The sequence below is a fragment of the Ooceraea biroi genome, chromosome 5 (assembly GCF_003672135.1).
Source record: "Ooceraea biroi isolate clonal line C1 chromosome 5, Obir_v5.4, whole genome shotgun sequence".
In the NCBI taxonomy this organism is placed as follows: Eukaryota; Metazoa; Arthropoda; class Insecta; order Hymenoptera; family Formicidae; genus Ooceraea; species Ooceraea biroi.
In genome coordinates this window covers 292,883-315,248 of record NC_039510.1, presented here as the reverse complement: position 1 = coordinate 315,248, position 22,366 = coordinate 292,883, and the positions used below count along the sequence as shown (strand labels likewise).

At 45.5% G+C, this 22,366-nt stretch overlaps 1 protein-coding gene across 1 annotated transcript in view; it reads left to right on the top strand.

Moving 5' to 3' along the window:
- Nucleotides 1-22,366, top strand: part of LOC105279317 (fat-like cadherin-related tumor suppressor homolog) — a 267,558-nt gene that overhangs the window by 208,732 nt on the left and 36,460 nt on the right. The window contains exons 4-5 of the mRNA XM_026969956.1: nt 17,537-17,643; nt 17,872-18,076. Of these exons, the coding sequence (XP_026825757.1) occupies nt 17,537-17,643; nt 17,872-18,076 (312 nt within the window). The remainder of the gene's footprint in view (nt 1-17,536; nt 17,644-17,871; nt 18,077-22,366) is intronic.

Sequence of the window (22,366 nt, the reverse complement as noted above, 5' to 3'; positions counted from 1 at the left end):
CTGCCGCGTGACGAAAATATCTCAGCATTTTGCGCGATAATGTTGGTGTATACGTTCGTATGATTTATCTCGTGTACGCGGGTGTAGTAATCCGTCGCGATCAAATTGTCGAGAGTAAATCCAGCCGGAAGAGACAGGTTCGTAACGTCGCGTATTATTACGCGGAAATCCTTCGAAAGATGAGCGCATTGCAGTAGCGATGCCTCATCGCTTGTGATTATACGGAGAAAATTACTTTTAGTCGAAGATGAATCTTCCACAGTGGTTCACAGGGCTTCCAGATTTTCACGCGATTAAAAAATGTACAGTAGTATATTTATTTATTTATTTATATTGTTAACGGGAAACTACCCTCTAGTGCACAAGATTTAAATAGAAAGATTGCAATACTTAAAAGCTAACATAGCACAAATAAAATATTTAAAAAAAATAAAAAAAATACATTGCAGAAAAAAATATTTACAATAAAAGTTACAAGGTAATACGCAAAAAATATCTCTTAACACTTTCGGAACGGTATTAAAAAAGTTAATATGAGAAGCATAACTATTTGCAGTAATGCACATAATAATGTATATATAATAGCAGTATAGAAGGATGCTTCCAGGTCATCGTGATAATTCGTGATCAGAAATCGTTGCTCAGATTCGGAGTGAGAAGTAAAGAATTAATATTTATATAGAACAGTAAAAAGAGAAAGAGACGATCGATCGAGAACAGCGGATATACACCATTGAAATGCACGTATGATAATAACATTTTAACGAGCCTAGTTCGAGTGGCGTACGCAGGAGCCGCAGCGAGCGTGTAACACACGCCGCGTACAAAGGACCGATCCAACCACCTCGACACACCACCGGGTCTACGACGTGATCCTGGATAGACAACAGCGGGTTGAAGACCGTTCGTATCACGCCTCCGCGAACACGGTCAACCACCAAGGAGGAGGTTGACTAATTCCATTACACCCTTTGATGTTTACTGCAGTAACCGGAGCTCGGTCGGCTGGTCGGTCGCCGGGGGTGCAACCCGCTTTTCTCCACCCTTTCCTCATTTCTCCCTCGACGCGTGGCGTTTTGCGCGTCTATGGGGGAGATCGCGTGCACACGGATACACGCGTGAGCGCGTGAGCGTTCGTCGACCGTATCGCTGAGCAGTAACCTTTCGCCTAACACACGTCTTGGCCTCGCCTTCTTCGTTCTCCTTCTCTCTGTTCCTCTTTCTACTTCGCCACCGGTCACGATAACTCGCGTTATCCAGCACGCCGATTCGCGTGCCATGAGCGGGAGGCGCAGTCTGACTCGCAGTTACTTCTCCCCCGTTCTTCGAGACTTCCCTGCGTGTCTTCTCTCGAACGGGACGTGTGTACGCCAAGTGCTTACCGTTCATGCCAAGAAGTTCTCTGGGCGGTTCTCTTTCGACGGCCAGCTTTGATAAACTTCGCGCTGTGATGCTTCATTTCTTATCCTGTTGTGAGAAGAAGACGAGCTTCCAGATTCTTATGATAAAGTAACGAAACAGTTTGATAGGACATCAAGATTCGACATCGTGATATCATTTCGTGTAATTTTGCGTCTCTGTGAATTAGAATTAGAAAATCCATCATTTGACGAGGTATGTTAGAGAGCAGCATCCAGACGAACCGATTCATTTAAAGATCAATAACTACGAAATGCGCTCGGTTTGACCAGGTGAGCCGTTCATCGCCAACCGACCTTTAGCCCATGGCGATGAGCGTTGATACTGCGCGATGCATCGCGTGCAGTCAACGATGGTGCACACGACATTGCTGCGGCTACGTTATTTTGCCATTTCGCTCACTCCGGCTTTCTCCCGATGGATGCGGGCTTTCCACGGCTAACGAGCTTAACTATCCCGTGGGATGAACTTATTGATCCGACGTAGATCGTTTGTTAATTACGTATAGTAGGGGAGTGGGTGATTGGGAACGCGGCCGGCGATCGATCGGGAGCGACACGATACCGTTCAACGAATTCTGGCGATTGGAAGGGCACTTATCTAAAATATGTCTGATGCGGAAAAAACGGGATTAACAGAGAGGACATACATCGTCGTTCGTGGCGCTTTGAACGGCGATGGAAACGAAGTTTCACCTGGTTGCGGATCGAGAGAGAGCAAAGCTTTGTTGCACTGCTAATGGAAACTACATGGAAAATGGTTCTTCATTATTGAAATCGAAATGTGCTAGTCGTGAAATACATTTCTATCGCGTATTTGTCATCAGTGAGCAATAAATACAAAAATAAAATTGCGTATATGTCTAAAGAAATAATACGGGAAGTAGGCTTGTGTAATAGCAACACTCGCGATTTGATGCAATAGGTGTTATATTTGCGCTCAATATATGGTCCTTACGAATATATAAAATAAGATAAAGCAACAAGATCGTGGAGGCAAAACGACTCCACGTCGCAACTCGACTGGTTTTTGGTTCGCTGTCATTGTACACCATGACGAGATGATGACTCGATGGTTATGTAACTCCAATTTATCGTAATTTGCTAAGAAGACATCTGGTTTGGTTTTGGGTGATTTTGCAAAGATAGATTTGCATACACCGGCACACGCGTCAATTCCGCCGACTCACGTGGCCTGCATTTATACGCGAATCGAAAACACCTGGTCCCATATTCGTCTGGGCGTGTACGGCCGCCATGGTGGAAACGCTTATGCACGCTTGGTTCATTAGCGGCGAGCGAAACTACAGCCGTATAATTCCCGCGAGTTCCGCAATTGTTTCCCGGCTAATTGCCTTATCGAGCCGCTGAACCACACTGAATCGCTCCACTCGGCATCGTCGCGTTACAAGCCGCCGTAAAAGTCTCCCCAAGTAATCGGAGCGCCCGCTTTTACGAACAGGACGACGGAAATACGGTCCGCATTTTCTTCGTCTGCAATACCAACGTCTAATGAGCGGCGATGAGCCTTGAAAGAACGATTTACGTAACCTTTCGCAAGAGTGCGAGAAAAATATTGCGTCGCAACATTAACACGCGATTCCCTTAATCGCCACAGTAATGTTTCGATACGATCAACTCGAGTGGTTCAGGTTGCATAATCTGTCTGACAAAATTTTCACGATGGTGCATCTTCGGCACCCAGCTCTGCCAAAATTCTACTTAAGTAATTAAATAGATAAAAAAATCTATTCTCATCCGGAATACATTTAGCAATGTTAACGAATTAATGTAAAACAGTATGGATATCCTTGAATCTTTGGAAAATATGCGATTCTTCAAATGCAATTCTTCCGATTGATCTGACAAATTCCATGTAGTAGCGCATCTCACGAGTAACGGGATGCACTTAGGGAAGATCTTGGTAGTTAGCAACGTGATAGCGATCAGCTGATTTTCCGCATTGCGCGGTACAGTTGTAAAAATATTACGAGTGTCGCGGCCACCTGTCGCGCTTGGGTCCGATCGCATAATCGGTGTGGCATCGCACAGGACGGCATGCACGCCAGATGGTTACCAACTCGCATAATCGAGAGCGCCATCGAGAGAGCGTGGTCTATTCGCATACGAGAAGGTCACGCGCGTGAACCCCACAAACGAGACGGCATCGCGAGAGCTGGCATCCGGCCATCATCTAGTTTGCAGTGGCATCCAAATCGCGGATGATTCATGTTCCGATTCGAATGAGCGCGATTCCGCATTATCACCCGTCCGCTCGAATACCGCACCTGAGTCGCCGCAATAATATTGCAGTTTCGGAGCAGGTAGGTTACGTAGAATAGAGACTTCTTATCCATTGCGACTTTTGCCCTCACGGGGAAAACCGTTTCTCTGTCAGATAAAAATACGTATCGGAAGTGACATTTGTTTCTCGAGGAAATCCGAGGAAACGGTCCGTGACGAATCCCTTGTGAAACGCTTCGACGGTCCTCTGCCTACCGTATCTACCGTACGTCGCGATATATCACGCAGACGGGTGGTGTGCGGTCCGCGCGTGGGCAAAAATGCGTGGATATATACGTACATTCTCCCCGGTGGGCATCCTTCCATTTTTTATAGCTTACCATATAAATGCCACGTGGCCCTTGCATTCCTTGCGGGGTATCTGTCTTTTAGTACTTAATCGTCCGGTAATAACGGCTTTAAAGGGTCGTTACGCGGAACGTTGGTTACGCACTTTTTATTCGGCGACGACGCCGCGTTCACGTTATTTGCCTTTGCGCTCCGTTGCCTTGATTGCGCGGCCGCGCGAGATTGCTGGCGTTTCGAGCGCCGTGAAACTACGAAAAATGTGCAACCGCACTCTGCCGGTTCGCTTCAGGTAATCGAGATTCGTTTCTTCTTCGGGAGAACGTCGACGAGCTACGTATGTATTATTTCTATCTTGCCGAAGCATCAGTCGCGCCACTTCGCTAAGAGTGTAACGAGGATTTCATTACAGTCTATTTCTTCTTAAATCAGCTTTAGATTATTTGATTCCCTTCGTTCGTTTTGCAACGGAGTCTGGAGCTTATGGCTCTGCGAATGAATACGTTTGTGATACCGGATGATTCCTCTGTTCTCGCAACGTTCAGTACGAACACGACGATACACCTATGTAAATCGTGCAGCACGCGCACGAGATCCTAACGAGCCTCCACATACCCGAACGGACTCAGTGAATGAATGAACTTTTCCTGTACGTCAAAAAAAGTAAACATTTCCGAATATTGAAAAACTGAAAAATGGAATTCCTCTGCTGTATGTTAACAGTTACAGAGAAAATATTTTTTGTACGTCAAAAAGAAAAAATGAACATATTTAATTCGTATCAAAAAGAGGAAAAAGACCAGTTGCAACTGCATTTGACTGATTTTGAATCTCGTAAATCTATTCGAACGCGCAAAATATTTGATCCCACCGGTAATTTCGTACAAGCGCTCTGTGAAGCACAACTCCGATCCAAATACATATTAGAGAAAGCACAAAAGCGATCGCGCTTTCACTTTGATTTGATTTGAATTGCGCAAGTTTGTTTGTTCGATCCGAATAAATTTTTCTTTAAATGGACGAACCTTTTGACTCTTTAGTCGCAAATTCTGCTGGTCGTGCATGCGATCGACCGATGTTGGTGGAAAAGTAATTCCCGGGCTGAAAGAAATTAACGAATGAAAGCAGGACAGCAGACGGATTGGCAAACACCGAGGGTGCGAGAGAAACGCGAGGGGGATGCGAGAAGATATCACGTTTCTGTTATCAATATCGTTTTTTGTCAGTCGGGCCAATTAGTTGCGTCTAACGACGTTAGCTGCGATGGGACTGCTAAAGCGGTCGAGATTCTCTGGTCCCGGTCTTAGTCCGCTGCGCGGAGAAACTCCCTCGCTCTTCCGACAAGTCGAGCACGTTGCTACGTTCGACTGATGTCCCTTTCATCTGGTCGGAACTGTGACAATTTTACGTCGATGAATGAACTTCTCAAAGTGCGAAGTTGGATGGACGAGATCCCCGTCCCGCTTATAAGCCCGCTTGCAATTCAATTAGCGATCGCGCGCGCCAGCGATTCCATCTTCCCCACGACAGTTATTATTTAAATGCGCGTCGCGTAATCTCGCGCGAATTCTCTGTGAAACGTTCTCTAGCCGTAACGTCAATTCATCTGCCGTAATTCCATCTTTCCTGCAGAACGGTTAATCTCGCGAGGTAATAAGGGAAGAGCTTTCGTTACGCTGATCTTGTAGCGTCACGGAGGACCCCGGCAGCATTTCGCGTAGTATGCTTTCAATTACGTCTTTCATTGAGATATCAGAAATAGTCTCCATTCATCCTAAAGAACAGGCAAGTGGCAATAGAATGAGCTGTCAATCGTGATGTGATGGTTTCTATCCACGTGGCGATTAAATTTCGTTGATCAAATTTCGTCCACGTATAGCCGCGAGGGTGCAATTGAACCCCACTCGAACCATGCTTAGTTAAGGCACCCGTATTATCGATTCATAGAAGGAGTTACATAACAGTAGAACAGCTCCAAGAGGAAACCACCTTGGTGGCCAGCTTATGTAACCGGAACTTCCTATGGCCTATGATAGTCAAATATCGCCATTTGTATGGGTTGTAATCTGGCACTGCGTAATTTGAGCAATTTGTCGCGATAAATTGCGCTCGGTGCGACGTTATGCATTTTCGGAGAAAAAATGTTGGTTCGAGAGAGAAAATACATAAGGCCTGGCGATTTTTTGCGCTTCAGACATTGTCGAACGAAAGGAGAACCGCCGATAAATCCTGATGACGCTTGAAATTGTTTTTATCGGTCTCTGCCCACAGGTCGGCTCTGCTCTGCCAAATTCAGAACGTGAGCGTGAAGCTCCGTGGCTCTCTTTTCGCCAGGTACGCGTTGTTAACACCGTGTCGCCTGACAGGCGTCGGATAACGTTAAAATCGGGCGATATTTTGTAAACGTTTGTATGGTTTCGCAAATTTGCCGAAACGTTAGGCAAACGTACATATATATCAACGTATTGTAGACGATCACAAGATAATTGAAACGTTAATACATTGATTGGAGGATGTAAAGGTATTCTTTAGTGTAGACCGTGCTTTTTCTTAACAAACACAACACTTTATTTAAACCTTTACACATTAACAAAACCAACTTTATCGCTCCCAAATAAGCAGTAACTTTTCAACTTATCTTCGCGTACAAGTTCGGTAGCCTCGCTAAGCTCCGATTCCGCAGGCGTTAATATACCGGTGTTTGACGTGTCGCGCATGCGAATCGCGACACCTCGAACTGCGATCTTCAATCTAGGAATCGATTATAGGCCAGCAACTCATATACCCAGCCCCTAAGACTCTTACAGTATTATAAATTGAAAATTCACTTATTGCAACGCGTATGCACGTGATGCGTAATTTACTCATTAATCTCTTCCGACTTTTATTCTTATTAAAACATTTCTTTTTCTCTAAATGACACAACAATAACTTGTTTTAATAAACATCTGAAGTAACTTATTTCGGTCTCGACTGGGTACTGAATTTCGGCAATACCCGCTTGTAAAACACGCTGCACTACTGGATCTGTTCGATCGTTAAATCGGAAATGAGTTTTTAAGGTCGAGTCCACGCTTGCACGACGATAACCACCAGTAACTTCGCTATTCGCCTTTCTCCCCTGAAAGTAATTTGGATTTTATTACGCGCGTGACCTCGGCCGCTATGCGATTACCACCTCAATTTCGCGTTTTACAAATAAAACTCCACGAATCCGATTTTATCTTTGACGCACTCAGAATAGCAGTGCCGAAATACGTGACGCGAGAGGGAAAGATGTTGCAACATGCGAATCTATATATTACTTTAATATGGAAAATGTGCAAGGAAATAACAGTCCAAAATAACAAGATGAATTTCTATTTCGCAGCATTTTGTTAAAATCCCTTAAAGGTTCACTCTTGTGCCCTCGTTTCTTAAATCGGGGGAATTATTTTTCGCAGGACAGGATCTATTTATCCAACACAAAGAACACTTTGCTGCCTACTATTTTCGCTGTTTTATTAAAGATGATAAATTCCGGAAGGCGTCCCGTTGCGGTGTTTCCGCGCCTTATTCCACCGGGATGCCCGAAACGAGACTGGTAGAGAAAAGCCGAGTGAAATTTATTCGTCGCGCGTATTATGAGCACGTGCACGTGGAGTAGTTGCACGCCTTGTACGTGTGTCAACGAATCCGGTGACGGTGACCCTTATAGTCATTTCGTTTTCGCGAAAATCCACGATTCTGCGATCCAACATCCGGATGGGGCACCCTATCGTTCTGAGTTGGTCGTGCAACTGATTCGTATGAATTTGGATGGCACCCCATGTTGAATAAATCCCCAACGCGGACACTATCGAGCCACAAGATATACGGGACGTCCTGTAAAAATAGCAAACACGCAGCGAAATTTCATTTTACTATTTTGCCACGTCTCGACACGAATATCTATATGCCATAGTCTGCGCTGACTTTTCAATTTTCAACATTAAATATTTAAAGAGTTGATTTAAAAGTTAGTAGATTAAAATAACTCTAACTAAAATGTGCGCTATGATGAGGGACGCATGAAAGAATCAAAGTACCGTATCTTTTTTTTGTATTTTGCAAAATTATTCAAGTTAAATAACTTCGTTACACCATGCAGGCACCGGTTAATGAGCATTGATAAAAAAGACGAGGAAAAATGCCTCTCTCGTCGTTTCGACGAGAATCTGTCGTATGTCTCGTTGTGCGACGGACTGCCCGATTCGCAGGAATAAATCTCTCCCGGCAACTCCCCTGAAAATCCAACTGGGGAAAATCCACGTGGTAAATCTAGTCTCCTTCGTCCGCAGATCCACAAGATTTCGCGGATCTTATCGCGTTTCTGTTAGAGGACTTTTCTCGAGTACAGGATTTGAGAGAGATGAAAAACAAAATTCAGTCGCAGATTACGAGATTTAGTCTAATTTAATTTCTCTTTTATCTCTCAGCCACTCGCGTTGTTGATTGCTTTAATGGGCGTAATCAATATACAACGCTGTCGGATAATACATCACACATCCTGCCTCCTCATTGAGACTTTTCACGAAAACACGATGCGACACGATCGATCTGCACTTTTCAATTTGCTCGCGAATCTATGTCGTTCCCGCTTTTGTCCTGTTGGTCTGGTCGTACTTTCTCGCTCGATCTATCTTTCTTTTGCCGATCTTGCCTTCAACTTACGCTTCCGTTGGTGGACCAAAGCGAAATCAATTTAACTGCAGCGAAAACGCATTTGTCCACGATACTTTTAATTAACGAACAGTTCGCCCGCGGTGGGATCAGAGAGATCCTAATTGGCACGAGACTGGAACACGAGATGGGTGGACGAGGCCATTCAATGTACTCGACGCTACCCAGGGAATAAACTCACTCCGTACAATGAATCGCGCAAACCAAAGGAGAAATATTTTCTATCCGTCGACGATGACCGAGATAAGGCTTTGATTTAACTTAATTACGATCGAGAAATATTGCTGTTCCGCTAATTATCGGCGAACATCGATAAAGTAAGCGCTATAGAAATGGAAATCTGAACAGTGGAAGCTTCTAAATAGATTTAAAATAAAGAGGTGCATTTGATGATCGTATCGAAAAGCGAGCGTAGTGTTTCTACAATCGGATTTTTCTGAGTTGCCGCACAAGTGAGATTACAGCAAGATCAAGCTCTCACGCCTTTTCATTTTCCTCGGAAGACAAGCGGCTATTCTCGCAAGCGTGTTACGGTATTAATTCCGAGTAGTCAGCTGTCAAGATGATACAGCGCTTGTACTTCCTTTGATTTTCGCAGAGAAAATGGACACGGATCTCACTCGAGCAATTCTCTGGTGTCCCAACGAAATTACATCGGGCTCTCGTCCGTCCGTCTATTCAGATCAATGTGCTGCGCCCCGAATACTTGCAGCGAAAAGCAGCACGTGTCATATCGGACACGGAGCATCAGTCACAGGCAAGAGGCGTTTCTCGGAGACCACGTATTCCGTACTTTCACACCTACATTCACAAGAGACATGTGGCACATCCCTCAATGCCATCAAAATCGCACGTGTAACGTGTGCAGAGAATTGCATCGCGTGGATGGGCAACGTCGGATGTCGGATTATTGCAGATTTCGTACCCTAGGCGCGTCTGAATCCTAAAGTACCTAGGTGTCGTGTCTATACGATGTCCAACGCTGTTACGTCCGTGAAACATGCGCGCGCCGGGCCGTCGGCGTCCACTTCATTAAAAGTTTGGTAATTAGCATTTTTATTCAGTTTCGCGCGAACTTTACGTGCCCTCCGAGCAATTCCTCCAAGCTCCTCGCGATACGCTGCCGTGCATAAGAAGAATCAACGTGACGTAGGCGGATTCCGTAAAGTGCGACAAGATAAATACACCGGACAGTTAATTATGGCTGAAAATAAATTTGCATCGCGAATCAGCCGTTGTTTCCCTTTTCTAAATCCGCCGAGATTATTTATCCTGAGGGCCTTCCATCGTGGTGAACCGGGACGTCCGGAGCTTGCAGATCTCCCTGTGACGCGGTAATGAAACGCTTCTTCGATGTAGGAAACGCGCTCAAGTCAACCATCGAGGAAACCGCTTACGTGAGCACGTTACCGCGTTAAAGATGAAGAAGGTCGTTCGCACGTCAACGTTTTTCACGAAAGATCCACGAAGCACTGGAACGGTGAAACGTTACGGTAGATTCGAAGATCCATTGTTTGCTAGCTCGAAACAGGTAGATCGACGTCTCGCAGATCGACCACGGGAAACGAGCAGCGTCGAGAAGCTATCATGCAAGCCACCAATTTCAGCCGTGCTCGAAATAAAATCCTGTCGTGTCTTGTTGCGAGCTGGTACCAGTTTTGTATGCCGTCATCGGGATTCACGATGAGCACACGGCTCTGAAACACGTCTCGCAGTAACATCTTCCTTTGCATATTCCGGAGTTGGACGTGGCTTCTACCATGGCGATCGCAAGGAAGCGGGAAAATTCTTACCGAACGCCAAATATCACATGAATTTCAACGTTGTATCTGGCCTGCTTCATCATTGCGAGGGTTTCGCATCCAAAGTAGTTTTTATCTTGAAATAAACGTATGCTTTCTTGAAATAAATATCAAAGCGTCAATAAGAAGCATCTTCCGACCAATAACCGACTCGGCCGCTTGAGCGCACGAAATATGTCGATCAAAAATCCAATTCCGCGTTTCATAAAATATGGAATGCCGGTAACTACGTAATTAACTTTCTATCTGCCGCCCGTAGCTGGAGGCGCAATAATGAATGTTCCGCGGGGTGAACGATCGCGTCGCACTGGAGAATGAATTGTAAGGCAGTTAGGTACAACTCTCTCTCACTCTCCTCTCTGTGCAGCTGAAAAACGGAACGTGTGTGTGTGTGTACACTATATATATATATATATATATATATATAGGGCAAAAGACCGCCGCGTGCACTTTGACGTAAAATACAACTCTGCTCTTTTATTCATACAATATCTGGAAAGGAATTTAATATGCAGATTAATACTTCGCACAATGATAGAAATTGCTCGCATAGACTTGGCTATTCCCTTGCAAATATGGATTTTATTTTCGACTTTATTGAATTCGCCACATTAAACTTTTTTTTCAAAACAAGTGACTGTCTGAATTCATCGCACGTTATGCTTCTTGATCTCAAGTCGCACGAATTAAGTTTCCACGCAGACATTTCGTATAGCCTCCAATCCAGGTACGAAAGAAAGAAAAGGAACGGAGATATTCGCTTCTGTCTAGCTTGCGATCCTTTTCGCTCTTCGGTCGAGAACGATAGCGCTCGTTGCTGGAGGGTAGTAAGAGCGATAAAAAGAAGTGGCGGAGGGAAGATGTGGAAAGTTCGGAAAGTGGGAAGGTAACAGGAGATCGAAAGAAGAAGACGGCGGGTACACGACGAAGGCGGATCTTACGGCACCCTGACCGACGACATAATTCTCAGGGACTGGCGTTGAGGATAGAAGGGTTTCTCCCTGTTCTTAATCCATCTGACGATGGCTACGCAGCGAGCGATCATTACTTTCACAATACCTTTTCGCGAGTATTCGCGAAACCCCTCGTTTATTTATATCCATCAAGAACTTCACTGTCGTAAATGTTGTATCATTGCGGTCGCAGCGGTTGAGTGATTTCTCATGAATGGTGCGGCGTGAGAAAGCCTCAATTTCGCCAACGATTATCACGAGGAGCTATAAATATTTTTACTTGGTCAAGATAGAGAGAAACACTGTATTACTTTTTTTCTCTCGCGATTATTATTGTATTCTTAATTTCCTTCGAGCGACAAAAATGAATTCTCGGAACGTTCGTCGAGGGAATCAAAAGCCATTCGTAGACGGGATAAATGCAATCGTAAGAGGCAAGACACGCGGCAAATACCCGTATTCTTTCAATGGCATTTTTCGCAGGAAGTAGAAAATGAAAGAAGTTGCAAGCGTCCTCTTTGCCGTTCGCAGCAGCGTGTCAACGTCTGTTCCGGAGCGGTTTTCGCAGCTTCACGAACTGCTTAGATTCGATTGCTTCCAAACTGTGTGCGCACTTGAGAACTTTTCTATGTGATACGCGTATCACCGAGCCGGAGAAGGAATCGTCAGCACCGACTTGCATATCGACGCAAAACTTTTGAAGAACTTTCAAGTACGCGTTCGTGTACCTGCGAAATCCCGGGTAAACTAGTTCCGCATGAAATTTTTGCTTTATCCATTCAAGCTTTCTTCTTTTGAATGGTTATCACGTTTCTTAAATCGCGTTATTATCTTCCTTATTTTGCATTCTGCATACTCCTTCGATTTCCGCTTCGATTCGCGGCGTATTGGAGCCGAATCTTTATCACAAATAAAAAAACAACCATATCGGTCTTTTTGAAGATGTAGATATTTTAAAAGTGTCCTCAATATATTACGAAAAAGAGATTATCATAAAATTATATGAAACAGTATTATACGTTACAATATATAAATTGTAAGCTGTTTATTAGTTTACGTAAATTTTCAACAAAAGTACTGATGAAATTGGCGCGGAAGCTCGTTGACTATCAAAGAAGTCATAAAGATAAAGACAAACGCGTCCAGTAAGTAGTGCTTCTGCAAAAGTTGGAAACTCGTGCAAATGGAAAAACGCGGAATCGTTTATCTCCACTGGCGCGGCGATAGGGTACAGCGGGTGGCACGATGCAAGAAAATTGGACATCTCGGTAGAGTTAGAGATATAATAATTTGTTAGAGTACCACGAGTCCCACGGTGCTATGGAAAAGTTTCGAGAATCATAAAAGAGAAACGTGCTCGCGCGGAATGTTCGCCCGAGGATATAATTGGTTCGTGTCGACTTCCGTGGAAGATTGATTTTCGACGTTATTCATTAACGTGTAATCCCTGGTCTTTCGTCGCGTCTGTATTTAATTCAAACATTTTTCTCATCGTCCGACTACGCGCGATGGTCGATCGCACAATGTTCCTCAAGAAATGGATGTTTAATTGGCAATAAGGCTGCTTCAATCAAAGCAGCGAGCGTGCCTTCGGTCCGATAGCGAATTCCGTTTATCCGAAACGCCGATCTTACTTCTCGCCTTTCCGTCGTGCCGCCAGTCGTAATTTAAAATAAAGTATATTGCCTCTTTGTATGCGTGCGGTACCGTTAGTCTCGCGAATCTAATCGTTGAAAGCTTTCCACGGAAACGAGTTTCAATCGAACTGTTGACGATATGCCCCCGGCGGGTTTGAATCTCGAGCACACTGAGAAATCCGGTCTCGAGCGGGCACGTATATCTCTTTGTTTCGCGTCTAATATGGTGTCGCTTTTATCGTTGGCGATTTGCGGTTCGTACTTTTCCTCATTCGTCGACATTATTATTATATTATTACTACATGTATTATTGCACGATATACACTTGAGATTAGCAGCATCAACTTTTCACACGGAATCAATGACAATATTTGTGAGACAATTTCTGATAGTCGTAACTTGAGTGATACAGTGTAATGTTTTCTTGTTAACTCTTTTCGTAGACCACCATGTTACGATATGCGTATTTTGTAAATGAATTGATTTAATCTTTTGTGTAATCTACGAAAATTTTACATATGGAAATATATGATGAGCTTCAAAATGTATGAGCGCGCGTAAATGTCGTGACAGTTTCAAAAAACTGTTTACAAACCTTTTGCTCCGAAATATAATAAAAATGCAAGACATTCAACTGTCTCATTAAACATCATTGTAATCTATAACTTCTACCTTCTTTATTTGTGCAAGATATTGCGTGACTCAGGGTTATTTACTTCGTGTTTATCTAACTGATAATTTCAACGTAAATTATATTGATGCAGAAATTAGAATCTAATCTGTGTTTTTAGAATTTCATCAGCGGGGATACGTTTCGAAAACAGCACGAACAATCGTATTGGGATCGATTCGCAATCAATCTGAAGACGATGTTCTCGGTTCGATAGTCATTTCTAATCCTGTGTACTGCGTATTATTTCCTGAAACGAGGGTACAATTGCGACGTCAGTGCACGCGAAATTGAAGCACTCATGATAAATTGCAGCGTAAATCTCCATCACAAACAATGGAATAGATAACGGTAAAGACCAATTGGTATAATCAATTCTCGCTGCAGCTTTTCGAGCCTTCATTAATCCTCGATACTCGATCGAGCATCATTCACTTCTCGACGATGATCAGCCGGGGAACGATAGTCGTTGTTAACGCTTCGTGAAACGTCCGCGAGGCACATTGCCAACGGAATAATACCGAAAGTATCAATGAGAAATCTGGGTTAACGATCAGACGGACGAAGAGACAGACGAGGCTGCGTTTCGCAAACTCGAGAAGTTGCTCAGGGTGGATTAGAGCATCGAAGAAGAACGGGTAAGACTGGATAAAAGAGCGGGAGAGAGAAAGAAAGAAAAAGAGAAGTGACTCCCGAGGCCAAAAATTAAACGACCGTGAGTTCGATTGCAGCTGCAACGTTCTTCGTTCGGGAAGCCATCGAACCATTTCATCCCCGCGTTGTTTCCGCCAAGCAGCACCCATCGTTACTTGAACAAAGGACGCGAAAGTCACGCCAGAAGCGAATTCTGCAGTCGGCCGATGAGGCGATCCTTACTGATCTCGAACGGCAAACGACGTTGAGGATCTGGCAAGCTGGATCATTGCGTCCAGTTGCTCTTTAGCATGATTTAGCAAAAATAAAGCTCACTATAAGTGTCACCAGTTCCAAATCGGCCAAAGAAACGTTCGTTAGGAATGAAGTATTCGTGACATTTATTTACACGGCAAGAACATTCGTCATTTATTGCGTGATGCACATCACGCGTCGGCATGTGTTGGCAATTCGTCGCAATGCGCAATGCGCGGGCACACATTAAACGCGATCTCGGGCGCGCTATTAAATGCTGCACGCGCCTTCATCAGCTGTCTGAATGGATGGATGAGCACGCAGGAACCCGAGAGGAGAGTTGCTGAGGAGAGATGTACCCACGTGCTCCCGCACGTGATGAAGCCCGATTGCGATGCGACGCAATTGCGTTCTGCAGCTCGCGATGCGAACGGACGTGCATAGTGGCATGTACGCGACGAGATGCATCCTGAAGAAATAATTTCCTTCATCACATTCGTCGTCACGGGGTCGTCTAATGCAACGCGGATAGAGTGTAACTGTACTGAAATATTCGGCGAGACGGAAATGCCTTCAGACCGTTATCTGTTCTCATCGACTTATAGTATCTGCGTTATTCATGAAAGAACTTGAACGTTTAATGAATATTTACTCGCACAAACTCTTTATTGGCACGGCGAGAGAGACGAGCGTTTGACTGCCTCGAAAAAATCTGCATCTCCATCGTTGCGGATTGTTCGCGTTGCAGGACGAACAAAGCAAACGCTCGCCGGATGCTCCTTCCCTTCTAAGAGTTACAACATCGACTGCAAGAGAAACCATTTTTGTAATCCCACAGTCGTAGCTAGCGTAGTTCGCGCTGCTCGTTTCTCCACTAACGAAGTTCTCCCGTTATATGATGGCGGAGGATGCTGTATAAGTTGCGTTTATGGTACTAAATTTAATGCATTTGCCGGCTCGCTATTAAGCGCTGCACGTGTCTTCATCTGCTTCTTCCACAGTTGAATGAAGAGGCGCGCGTATATAATGCGGGGGTAACGACGCGCGGTGCCAAGGGGATGAAGGCGCACTATGTGGCAGAATGTTCGTTTGCGGTTAATTAAGATCTCACCATTTTCACGGTAAATGCAGTTACTTGAAGAGGTCGTTTTCTTTTCTTTTTTATAACCGCATTCATTACGCGCGGAAATGTATCTCGAGCAACACTGGGGCATCCTTAATGTTAGCCGATAATAAGTCAACATTGACACTAATTCGTAACTGTCTATCAGGAGGTTCTCCTTGCAATGAATTAGGGGTATACAAAAGTTTTAGTTATTTTTTGCACGTTTTCAGTTGTTAGATACATAGAAAAGGTTTTTCGTATCTGAGCCACATCTCGAAAGTACTATTCAGTTCATTCATAAGTATTGCATCGATTGGAATAAATGGTAATCCGCAGACATCGGATGAATACGCTTGCGAAAAAACTTTCCAAAGCAAGTTCAAAATGATTTGCTGAATACGAAAAGCATATGTAGTTTTTCATTGCTCATCGCGTTCACTATCATTATTATTAATCAATGTACGTATGACGTATCTCATGATTGGAAACGCAATGTACGAGAAGAACATTAATTATAAAGAAAAATTCTCTCTTTCTGTCATCATGTGTATCAAGCTGCAGCAAACATTATCAAGCGCGCATGTACGGATGCTGTAAGGAAAAAGCGATGACGAAACCGCTCTCCGCGCAGTGCTCGAAGCATGATTCGACGCGTGCAATTTTCGAAGATGCGCTCTCAAGTGGACGATACTGCCGGTCAGGCTCGCACGGGAACGCGGCAATTTATGATTCGCAGCGGCGATCTTCGCGAATCCCGAGATTTCTAATTAGCGCTCATTACACGCTCCGGTAGAGCCGACGAGCGAGTCCGTTATCCTGCTCAGGTCGGGGACGCCAAAGCGGGTTCGATGTCTCGTTAATTGCGTAGCGACCGAAACGCAGCGCGGATGAGATGCGGCCAGAAGAAAACGTTGATTATCGACCATGCTGTAGATCGTAAGCGAGGCGCGTTTACGCGTGGACCCGCGGTTTGTCCGTGTCACGATCCTCTTCTCGGCCAGACAAAGGAAGACGAAACCAGTTCTCGACGTTTGCTAAAGTAATCGGATGTCCTCGCGATTCCGATACTCCGCAGCAGCGTTTACGGAATTACGGGATCACCGTTCTTCACATTAATCACGGCGACGATTAAACGAATCGCGAGGGGCGCGGAACACGGAATATCGGGACGGGGGCAAGAAACTGCCGGCGCATCCGGCGCAATCCCGCAAAAGCACAAAAAGCTAGCGAAGACACGCGGAACGGCGGCGGTACCAACGTCGCTTACACCGGCATCGGTCTGGCCGATGTGTTAACGGCAGGAATGCGATTCGATTTTTGCTCGTGGCCGCTCGTACACGCATACACGTGTGCACCCAGCAGTGCGCTGACATGCCGTGCTGTCGGCTCCCTTGTTGCCGAGCACCTCGCGTAAGGTGAAAATACTGCCTCCTTTTTTTCCCGTGGCGAACCGGCCGCCTTCCGTTCGTTTCTCGCTCCGGTACCGGGGATATCGTACGCTGGGGTGCAAAAGGTCGCCGCGATACGATGATTATCTCGTGCTTTTAATGGCAATTCCGGCCCGAGAAAGCCGCCCGACTGGCTCGCACCTGTGATATATCTCGCGAATACCCGCCCGGCCACGACGAGACCGGAATCGATCGGAATGAATTGAATTATTTCGAAATATTAAGAGATACGGTGGGAGATCGAGATATTATCGGCGTTTGTTCGCTCGCCGTTCGCCCATTCTGCGTTCCTGAATTAATCACGCCCGTTCTTTGTACGTTGCAGGAAACATCAGGACCAGAGCAGTGCTCGACGTCGAGACAAAGAGGGGTTACTGGGTGACGGTTCACGCCCAGGATCACGGAGTGGTACCGCTGAGCTCGAGTCTACAAGTAAGTTCGACAATTGAATTTGGCGTGAATTGTACTCCTCGAGACATACAAAAAACTGAATTTCTCTCCTCGAGAAATACGCAATAACCAGCACTGTCGTTAGCTGCAAGTAAATGCCGCGATTAATTTTCCATTAATGGTTGCTATGCAATGTTTTTATGGTTGCGAATAAATCTACTTGGTGGTTGAGCGAATGGATCTGTAGACGGCACTCCCTTTCGTGTTCAGGTTTACGTGGAGGTGCTGGACGAGAACGATAACACGCCTCTGACCGAGCTCCCAGTTTACTATCCCTCCGTGGCGGAGAACTCGCCCGCCGGCGTGAGCGTCCTGCAGATCCGCGCCTTTGATCGCGACGTCTCGCTCCAGCAATTCGTCTTCACCATCAGCAGCGGCAATCCGGAGGGTTATTTTCTCATCAACTCCACCACCGGTAAGTTCGTATTTCGCGTCAGCGGCGCATCGAAATAACACAGCGGCCTCGCGGCGAGATCGGCGGGAATGACGGGTCTTTAGCCGCACCCGGTAGCAACCGGTAATGAGGTCAATTTTGCCGGACGGAGAGAGTTTTAATAGATCCGTTACGCGTGGAACCGGACGAGATTGGCGGCCGCCCTCCGTGAAAGGAGTTCCAGACGAATTCGCGCGGCCGTTCCTTGCCGGCCGCCGCCGAATCGAGGGTAAATCGGGATATATTGGCTCTCGGTATGAACGAGCAAGACGGGCCTTCGTTTACGAACGTGTATAGAAAATGATGTTTCGACCGATGAAGGTACCACGACCCGTCTTTACTCCGCCTTTATTCCGATGACGTTCCTCTCGGACGAGACGTAATAACGCGACCAGCTTTCTTCCCATCCCACGATATATAGGCGCATCGCAAAGATACGTTGTTCTTGCCTCACCTGGCCATGCATGCAAATCCATGTGATCGAACGCCGATCCATATTCATCAGCCCTTTATCGTCTCGCTTAGCCTTCCTCCTCGCGTGAGACGCTCAGGGATTATAAAACGATGAGAGTGCCTATCTCGCGAGCTCGTTACATCTAGGACAGAGCCCTCCCCTTTGACTTTAGAGCTTCCATGAATAACGTAAGGGGCAGCGTTACGTTGTTGAGCGCGACGAAATAATGTATGCGATACGGCGATAACGGCTACGGGACGGTAATCCGTCGTGTATAAGCGCGCAGCTCGAGATGATACCCACATTTTTTAATGTCGGAATTTTTACGAACCATGCAAGTACCGCTTAAAATTCTCAAGAAAAAAGAAGAACTTTTGGATGATGAGATCCGTCGGTGTGCCAAAACCGTCGTGATTTTCTTTCGATAGCCATCGAAGCTCGAGGTCGTCAAAATAACCGCTTTTTAATTCCTGGCACGAGGATGACCGCAGACCTTTCCCATTGCAAAGAATGGGCGCTTTGCGTTCTTGTGGAAGCCGTTTTGCGATCGATGTTAGGTAAAATGAGGGTCGGTTATGTCGATGGATGGAGATGGCTCACAATAGAAAGAGTTGACCGACGTTTGATTTGTATTCATGGCCGTCGGCCAATCCCAGAAAACTGCCTCCTCACCGACCGGCTAGCCAAACCTCCTCGCGTGCTACTCGTCTGTTGAACAGTTTTAATGTTCAGGATTGTGCGAAACTTGGCCCGAAACTCGCCATGCCGTGCTATCGACCCTTCGCATGCAGGAAGAGAATCAGGCAGACATCCGGCCAGCATCAACCCCGAAATGGACGTGAGACGCGACTCGGCACACGGCACCGCGATCGCCGTTCGCCAAACGGAAATGCTTCGCTATGAACGATCAATCGCATCGACCATAAATGTCATCGAGTTATCGTTGGCTGAGTAACTCCTGCACGCGAGTTCCAACTGCCTCGTGACGGGAGTGTCACTCGAGGTCTCATCTCTTTTTCGCGGAGGATTTCGCAACGCGTTCACTTCAGCTAGGACAATCATGTTTCGAATTTGTCATTTATCCGTTTATCATCTACCCTGGGTTTTATCTTTTATTATTTATCTGTCGGTAGATATTTATTTACTTCAGAGATGTATGAAAAATATCCGAAAAATCGCCGGAGCATTCCTGCTGCCGTTGTTTTACGCGCACTATTCAAATAAACAGGTCTGGCGCGTAAGGGGAACCGAACATCCAGTGTTTGTTGTTGCGAATCGAAACCGAATCGAGAAAAGAACGGATAAAGCGCGTCCTATGTTGCATCAGGCACTATTAGCCGCGATGCCGTCCCAATTTCGGCTCGACGGCAATGCCGCACCACCGACAGCGATTACCGCGCGTAATGCAACGGATAGCCGGCCACCGTATTCCGTGTAATACCAGCTAAATTGGTTTCCGCCACCGCAAAGAAGGGACATCGTTGATTTTATTGCCGGACCGATCAGAGCGTACCTGTGCTTTGGGATTATCATTTATCGCCGACGTCGTTCTACTTTTGCGATAGCCACGAGCTTGCGGCCGTATCGAATTATCCGGCACTCAATGTTGCTGGTAATACAATCGGCTCTACTAAAACCGGATAAACAAACATTTACCTTTATCATGACGGCGGTCTCTATGAACTTTAAGAACCATCTCCATCTAGGAACTCTATTTAAAAACTGTCTCTGTCTAGGAACGAAATCTGTCTCTAACTCTCTATAGGCGACCTCATCGTAAAAGCGTCCCGCTTTTTCAGGAAGACTCGCGGGTGTAGATGAAGGAGGAGAAGGCGACCGAAGGTCGGAGCATGGGGGAGTTCGTTTCCGCAATTAAATCACCGGATCACTCGATTAATGCATCGCTTCTCTTTCGCTACGCGCCGCCACCTTTTTCGCGCGCGTCATCAGTCATCTGCGCGGCCGCGGCCTCTCGATCAATTTTCGCGAGCGCCCGATAACGAGAGAGCAGAAGGAGGGAGCTCGCAGGTTTTTAATCTGCCAGAACGTCGCTGGGTAACGGGCGACGCCGACGACGGAAAAGGTCAGCCTGGCAAAAAGCTACTCCATCATTGCGCTCCAGAATGTACGCTGAAATAACGCGTCACGGTATATCGCATGCACATGCTTTACGATTACATCGTCGTTCCCTCCCGTTCCTCATTAACATTATTATGTGGCGCGCGAGGGGAGGTGCGTTGTTTTATGATCCTAAGACTGTATAACCTGCGGTGCATGCAAATACAACTTCCATAAACGTTACCGTACGCTCGACAGACGTGGGAGTCACATTTGCGCGTACGGGGTTCCGTTGAAAGGCTAATAAAATTGATCCAGAATTTTTCAACGAGCGACAAGAAGGAACACCCGACTCTATCTTGTTGATGCTTACGTGATAAAGTCTGGCAAGTAATGGGATTTCATCGCAACGGAATCTCGGTCCCGGGACGAAAAGTAAAACAGGGCAACGATGGATTCTCTCTTCGGACACGCACATATCTTGGCTGTTAATAATTTAAGCGTTAACGATTGCATTCGCGCGCACTAATCTCTCTATGCGCGGTTACGACGGCACGTAGTCAAGGAAAATATGACGAACACGATGGAGAACAATGGTGCTGTTATGCGGTGCAAAATTCGATTATAATAGATAGATCTTGTTGGAGTAATGCGACCCAAGGAACAAACGTTGCACGTGCGAACGAACGAACGAACATTCAAAGAAAAACATAAGTTTTAAAACGAAGAGAGAGACTTTTGTACATCATGAATAGTCGTGAGACGAATCCCATCTTCTTTTTTATTTTGACAACATTTATACGATCGAGATTTATGTATTAATTAATGGATAACGTTATAGCATGCCCCTAGCTCGTAAGCTGATCGTTCTCCTATTCGCACAAAGATATAGAGGAATAAATAGAGTATAAAACGAGACATTAATTAGACTCTGAACTTCAATGACTCTGATGGCATTACTTGACCACGATACCATTTTCAGAGATTCCTCACTTTTTATTAATCAGCCCGAGGCGTTGCAGAATACACCCGACTATAATTTCACTAATTACGCGAAAAGTGGATAAATATAAAATTTTATTCCGTGAACGCGCTAATTGCTTGCTAATTCATCGTATTATTACTATAAACGATCACAATCCATATTAATCTGCTTAATGCGACTCGGGTTTTTAATAATGCCGACGAGCGCGAGAAGGATCGCGCAAAAATATCGCCGTATTTTCTGTCAGACCGAGGACTCCGTATAAAAATTTTATGTATGTTGTTTTTATCCGTAATGAAATACGCTTTTGCGAGAACGACGACTCGAAAAGCCGGAAAAGGGATTCCGGCTTGTGACTCGGTCAATCAATCCTTTGCTTTTGTATTCGCGCCGTTAAACTCGTATCGTGAAATTCTCGCAACCTCTTTATCTCGCGGGCGCGAGACTTTAGCGGACGAATTTCATAAAACGTTCGGCGATGCGGCATCGTTTGTGAAAGACAGATAATCTTGCCTCGTCATAAGGGAATAATTCCGATAAAACTTTTTCTCCCGATGAGAGAGGAGATGAGCGGCCTTTAAGCGGTCTTTCAGTTGTCTCGGCACTGTTAGCTAGCATTTTTCGCTATCGTCAAACAAATAAATAAAATGTTATTTCATCGAGCGTTATGAGCTCAACGCTTCGAGAAAAAGTCGGTCCTCGCGAAGTCCATTGGGATGTACGCGCAGAAAAAAAATAAATCCGTCGTTATTCTAGGCGAAAATCTCGCGCGTCC